Source organism: Passer montanus, unplaced genomic scaffold, assembly GCF_014805655.1.
Source record: "Passer montanus isolate IOZ18808 unplaced genomic scaffold, ASM1480565v1 scaffold62, whole genome shotgun sequence".
Lineage (NCBI taxonomy): Eukaryota > Metazoa > Chordata > Aves > Passeriformes > Passeridae > Passer > Passer montanus.
The window spans coordinates 3,625,509-3,631,341 of record NW_024371260.1 but is presented as its reverse complement, the minus strand read 5'-3'; the positions used below and the strand labels follow the sequence as shown (position 1 = coordinate 3,631,341).

Sequence of the window (5,833 nt, the reverse complement as noted above, 5' to 3'; positions counted from 1 at the left end):
CGCCACACCAGAGGGGAGCGCAGCCCCGCCGCGGGGGCTCCCGCACAACACACAGCCACGGCAAGCGGCACACACGGCAACCTCGGCCCGGGGCCGCGCAGAACAGCGCCCAGCCCTCCGCCGGGCTGAGCTGCACCACGAGCCGCACAGGCAGGCGAGCGCACCCGGGCGCCAGCCCACAGCTGTCCCCTGAGCTTGCTGCTGCCCCATGCCACACCACCGGCACAGCCTGCAGCATCCCGCTGGACTCAGGTGTCGAACATCTCTGCCTCCTTCTCCTTCCAGAAGGAGAAGCTGCGGTCAATGAAGCGGCAGACGTCCTCGTCGCTGAACTCTCCCAGCTCCGCTACCGGCACTGCTGCCCCCTGCCCTTCCGGGGCCACGGCGGGGGGCTCTGGCAGGCTCTCTGCCAGAGGGTCATCCCCAAAAAACTCCTGCACGAGGTCCTCAAAGCCGTCAAGCCAGTGGCGGTGGCCAGCCTCGACCTGCTCCAGCACGGTGCGGTGGAAGCGGCGGACGCGGTGCCAGCTGTGGCTGCCCAGGCGGTCAAACATCTCGTAGCAGAGGAGGTGGCGGAAGCGCCGCTCCTCAGGGCTGAGGGGCATCTCCAGCAGCTGGAAGTAGCCCAGCATGAAGAGGTCGAGCGGGAGGCTGTCGTGGGGCATGGGCGAGCCGCCCACGTGCGGCAGGAAGTGTTGGGGCCAGTAGAGCACCGTGGCGCGGCTCAGTCGCCGGATCTGGCGCCCTGGCACCCGGCGGGCAACACTCCTCCAGCGGGCCAGCAGCCGCCCCGCCGCCGGTCGCCGCCTCCCCGGCCGCCGCGGCCGCTCCTCCCCGGGCCCTGCCGCGAGTGCCCGCTTCTTCCAGTGCTCCAGGAAGAGGAAGACGGCGCGCTCCTTGCACCCCTTGGTGCGCTCATGCGGGCTGCTCGGCTCTGGCAGCGCTGGCCTGCTCCTCCGCAGCGCCCCATCCCCGTACTCCTCCTCCAGAATGGGCCGGCGGGTGCTACCAGGGGGCTGCACCCGCTTGCGCTTAGTGACCCTGGGGGGAGGTGCGGGGGGTCCCCCTGGCCCCTCGTAGTTGGCCTTGAGGCTGCGGACGGAGACACCGCAGCCCAGGATCTCGCTCCGGGCGTCGTGCTGGGCACCGGGGCTGCCCCCGGCTCCCCCCGCCCCGGGGCCCTCCCGGCCGCTCAGGGTTGCTGGTGGTGGGGCAGCGCTCCTCGGCAGCGGGGGGGACCGGCTGCCGCGGGCAGGCGCGTCCTGCTGGGCGAGGGCGAAGCGCCGGGGCGCCGGCGGGGCGGAGAGCGGCACGGGCGGCAGCAGCTCCGCCTGCGACCCCCCTGGAAGCGGCTGCGCCTCGTGCATCACCCGCAGGCTCCCCAGCTGCCTCTCCAGGTGCTGCATGTCCTCCTCCCGCATCGGCTGCCCGGCGGGTCCCGGAATGCCCCCGTGGGCGGGTGGCCCGCGCCGGCACAGGGGCGGCGAGCGGCTCCCAGGCTGCGGCGGGAGAGAGGGCAAAGGGGCTCTTGAGGCCACGCCGCTCGCACCTCGCGCCGCTGCCGCCGCGTGTGGCATCCCCGGGGTGTGACACCCCTGCATGCAGGTAGGGTGGTGCCCAGCCCGGTTCGGAGCCGGAGGCAATGCCACGCACGCCGTCTCGCCAGGTCCTGAGCTGCTTGGGCCGTGCCCGCGCCGCGCTCGCCGCCGCAGCACGTGGGACCCCCCTACCTTGCGCCGCTGCTCCTCTTCCTCCTGCATGCGGAGCTGCAGCTTGCGAACCATCACCTGCCGCTTCCACTCGGGGATGGGCCGGCCGTGCTCGTCCTGGCTCGGCACCAGCGCCTCCACCTCCGCCGCTGGCCCAGCGCCTGCTGCCGGCACCGGCGAGCTCCCGTTCAGCACGGGCTCCGGAGAGCCCCCTGCCAGGCAGCGTGGTGGCCCAGCAGCCTCGGGGGTGGCCGGCGGGGTGGGCGTCCTGGTGGGTGACGGGGAGGACACTGGCGACTCTGCCTGTGGAAGGAGGGAGGGAGGGCGGTGGGCACCTGCCGTGCTGTGCTGTGCCGCGCCGCCGGCTGCCCTGGCCCCCATCGCCACCTACGTTGGCCCCTGCCTGGCCGCTGCCGGAGAAAACAGTGGTGAAGCCTTTGCTCTGTGGCGTTGGCTTGAGGCTCTTCCCAGCTTTGATCTCGGCCAGCAGCTCCGAGTTGTCGCCGGTGGGGGACATCATGTTGAAGGACTTGGTGCCTGAAGGGAGGCAGAAGGGGCAGTAAGCACCCCGCCAGCACCATCTCCCTGCCCCTGTGAATCCCCCACCAGCTCGCAGGGGGGGGGGGGGGGGGGCCCCCCCCCCCCCCCCCCCCCCCCCCCCCCCCCCGCCGCGGCCGGGGGGGGGGGGGGGGTGGAGGGGTGGCTGGCTGACTGTCCCACTCCACGCCATCCAGGAGCCCCTGGAACACCCCTGAAGCAGCATCCAGACACCCAGCTCACCGCTCCACAGCAACAGCACATCACCAAACTCCTGGGTCCATCAGACCCCAGTGGAGCAACCCCCCAGCAGCACTCAACAGCCTGGCACCCCAGCTCCACAGATCTGTAAGAGCAGCACTCCGACAGCAGCTTACAGGGTCCATGGCACCCTGCTGCAGCAGCACCCCAGCACCCCAACACTCAGCTGCACGGGTCCCAGCCTGGCCCAGCCCCGAATGCCACCGAGGCACTATGTTGCGACAGAAGCGTGCCTCTGGAGAGATGGCTCCGTGGCCGGTGGCAGCCCTGCCACTGAAGGACATCCCCTACACTCCCCTGGCAGCTCCCGGCAGCCACGCACCGACAGCCTGAGCCAGACTCCCCGCCAGCCCGGTGGCACCTGCACCCTGGGGATGCTCTCCCCACTGCTCACGCCGCCCGCCTCGCGAGCACCCACCGTCCGTGCCAGCCATGCGTGAGTCCCTAATGTCCCATGGTACCGCGCCAAGGCAAAGCCCCCTCCCCGCGGCCGGCGCCCGCAGCTCGGAGCCAGAGGGCTGCGGGTGCTGAGCGCCCAGCGGGACGCTCGCACTGCCATCCAGCGCCGGCTGAGACCCCCCGGTGCCGGGGGCCGGCGCTAATAAAGCGGCCGAGCCCGCCGGCGGCAGCCAGCGGCGGGGGAGCGGCCGGTGCGCTCACGTGGCGGGGTCACGCCGGCCGGCTGAGCGCGAACAAAGGCCCTCTGTGTGCGGGGCCCGGCTGCTGCCCAGCCCTGCCAGCCCTGCCTGGCGCCGTCGGCAGCCCCGCAACAGCGCTTGGCGTCCCGCGTGGCACCGCCGGCCGGCGACGCGCAGCGAGGGCCCGGCGGCCGGAGCGCCCCGGGGTGACGGCCCCGGCGGCCGTCGGTGCCCCGTGGCTGCAGCCCAGGGCCTCTCCGGCTGTGCCCCGCGCCACGGCACCCCCTGAGCAGGGAGGAGCGTGGGGCCGCGGTACTTACTCTTCATCTGCCTGAGCGCCTTTCCTCCTAGGGAGAGAAGCAGAGAGGCGGCGCGGGGCGCGCGGCAGAGGAAGGATTTGGCCACCGCGAGACAAGAGAGAAGAGAAGCGGCCAGCAGTGAGAGCAGGCAGGGGCGAGCGGGCGTGGGGGCCCCCGCGCCGACACCGGAGGAGAGAAGGACAGAAAGGCTGTCAGGAGCCGCGCGGCCCAAGTGCCGCGGGAAGAGACGAGCCAAGGAGGTCAATGTCACAGTGCAGCCAATGGGACAGAGCCCAGGATCACTCCCCGTGCCCACCCAGCACCCTGCCACTTACTTCCCGTGGAGGAGGAGGAGCGGCGGGGTCCCCCGGGAGTCTCGGCGAGTGGGGGCGGCGGTGGGGGCGTCGGGCAGGCGGTGTCGGGCAGTGGTGGGGGCGGCGGTGGAGGCGGCAGCTCGGCACCAGACTTGCTCTCCCCATTGCTCATGGTGTCCGCCGAGATGGGTGATGCCTGGAAGAGAGCACGGGCAGGCGTCGCTCGGTGCCGGTGCCACTGAGCTGTGCACAGGCTCGCGGCGCGGGGCTCACCTCCTCGGTGTGTGCCATTCGCTGGGGGCCTGGCTGCTCGGCCACAACGTGCCCCAGGTGCTTGTAGTAGTCACCGGTGCTCGGCTGCTTGCCGAAATTCCTTGACCGCCTGCTGGAGTCGGCCCGGCGCAGGCCCTCGGGGCTGCTGTCACGCGATGCCAGCTGCAATGGGGAGCCCACCTCAGCTATGGCCGTGGCACAGGGCCGTAGGAGAGTAGGACCATTGCCCTGGGGCGGATGCAGAGCTGGGACGGACAACCCCAGGTGGGTGCCCTGGGGTCTGTTCGGCAAACGGCTCTACCAGGGGCTGCATGCCATGTTGGCAGCGTGCAGCATCAGTGCCTGGCACTGTGACCCCAGACCTGTGCCCAGGATCCTGTCCAAGCCTCCCCCGGGATAACCCCCTGGGAACAGGAGTGCCGAGCCGCAGCCCCGAGGATTACAGGAAGCTTATCCCACGCGGGGCTGGGGCCCGCTTCCAAACCTCCCTCTGAACAGGGCTCTCAAGCAGCGCAGCACAGCCTCAGCTCACCCCGGCGCATTCCACAGCGGCTTTGTGAGCTGTGCTGCGCTGCAGGGGGCTGTGCCCGCTCCCTGGGTTTGGGGTGCCATCGTGGCATAGCCGTGCTCCCCTCGCTGGGGGCCCCACTATTTGCATTTCCTCGTATGGCACCTCCACCCATGGCATGTTCACAGTGAGCCCGAGTGCTCGCTGTTACCGCCACCTGCCCCAGCTAAGTCAACAAACATCAGCTCGGTGCTTCCTACTGCAGCTGCCATGGGAATTGTGCCAAGCCTGGCTCCCACTCTGGCAGTCCCAGCCCCGGTCTGGCACAAGGGTCCGTGCCGCTGAGCCCCATTTCGTGGGGCACCCACACCACTGTGGCACCGCTCTGCCACACGCCCACCCCTCCCCAAGCAGTCCTTTACTCTGGTAAGCACTAAAGAGCCAAGGCCATGCACAGCGAGCACTGTGGGGTCCCAAACCCGCCACGTGCCTGGCACACACTGCTCTGCTGAGACCCCCATCCCATGTGCCCCGTCCTCCAGAGCCTCGAGCTCTGCCAGTGCCCTGACCATGCCCAGAATCCTGTCCCCAGTGAGGTGGCAACAGCCATGGTAGGGGGTCAGGCAGCCCCAAACCTACTGCATCCTTATGCCCCCCCAGCCCGCCATGGAGGGCTGCACCCCTCTTACCTGTGCACGCCTGGCTGAGCCCTCTCAGCTCCTGGCAGCGCTGGCTGTGCCACCCGACACCTGTGGCGCGGGCGACACCGGAGCCGGCCGCTCGGGTTACCGCCTGCGCAGCTGCCCACGCCCAGCTCGGCATGGTGCCTGTGGTGTCGCCGGGCCGCATGGGCGCGGCTGCCATGGCAGGATGCTGCCGGGTGCCGCAGCCGGTGCAGCAGCGGAGTGAGCCCACCCAGTGCCATGGAGCCACCAAGCATCCCTGGCCCCAGCTTGCTGCATCCTCGCCGCTGGCTGAGCCCTATCCCCCCCAGGGCACGCCAGCGTTGCAGGCATGTGGCCTCCAGCTGGGACTGTCCCCTCCCAGTGCGGGCAACAGCTGCTCAGACGGGATGGGTGCCCGGTGGCGTGTCCCTCCCGGGTGGTATGTCCCTTGAGCTGTGTATGGGGCACGGTGCAGGGGACACGGTGTGTGGGGCCGTACCTCTCGGCGCAGCGCCTGGCTCTCCACGTGCCGCAGGTTGTTCTTGGCCCTCACGTAGATGTCAGCGGTGTGGGGGGCAGCGGGGGGCGCAGGTGCAGGGTAGCCAGGGGGTGGAGGGGGTGGCCGGGTG

The 5,833-nt window shown here is 70.8% G+C and overlaps 1 protein-coding gene across 1 annotated transcript in view; it reads right to left on the bottom strand.

Moving 5' to 3' along the window:
* The window catches only part of ESPN (espin), a gene marked incomplete at its 5' end in the record, with an annotated part of 10,440 nt that continues 4,607 nt past the window's right edge, over positions 1-5,833 (bottom strand). Inside the window, 7 exon segments of the mRNA XM_039727559.1 lie at positions 1-1,499; positions 1,716-2,012; positions 2,101-2,246; positions 3,466-3,492; positions 3,780-3,954; positions 4,032-4,193; positions 5,704-5,833. The exon segment at positions 5,704-5,833 is cut by the window's right edge and continues 29 nt beyond it. Coding sequence (XP_039583493.1) covers positions 249-1,499; positions 1,716-2,012; positions 2,101-2,246; positions 3,466-3,492; positions 3,780-3,954; positions 4,032-4,193; positions 5,704-5,833 — 2,188 coding nt within the window.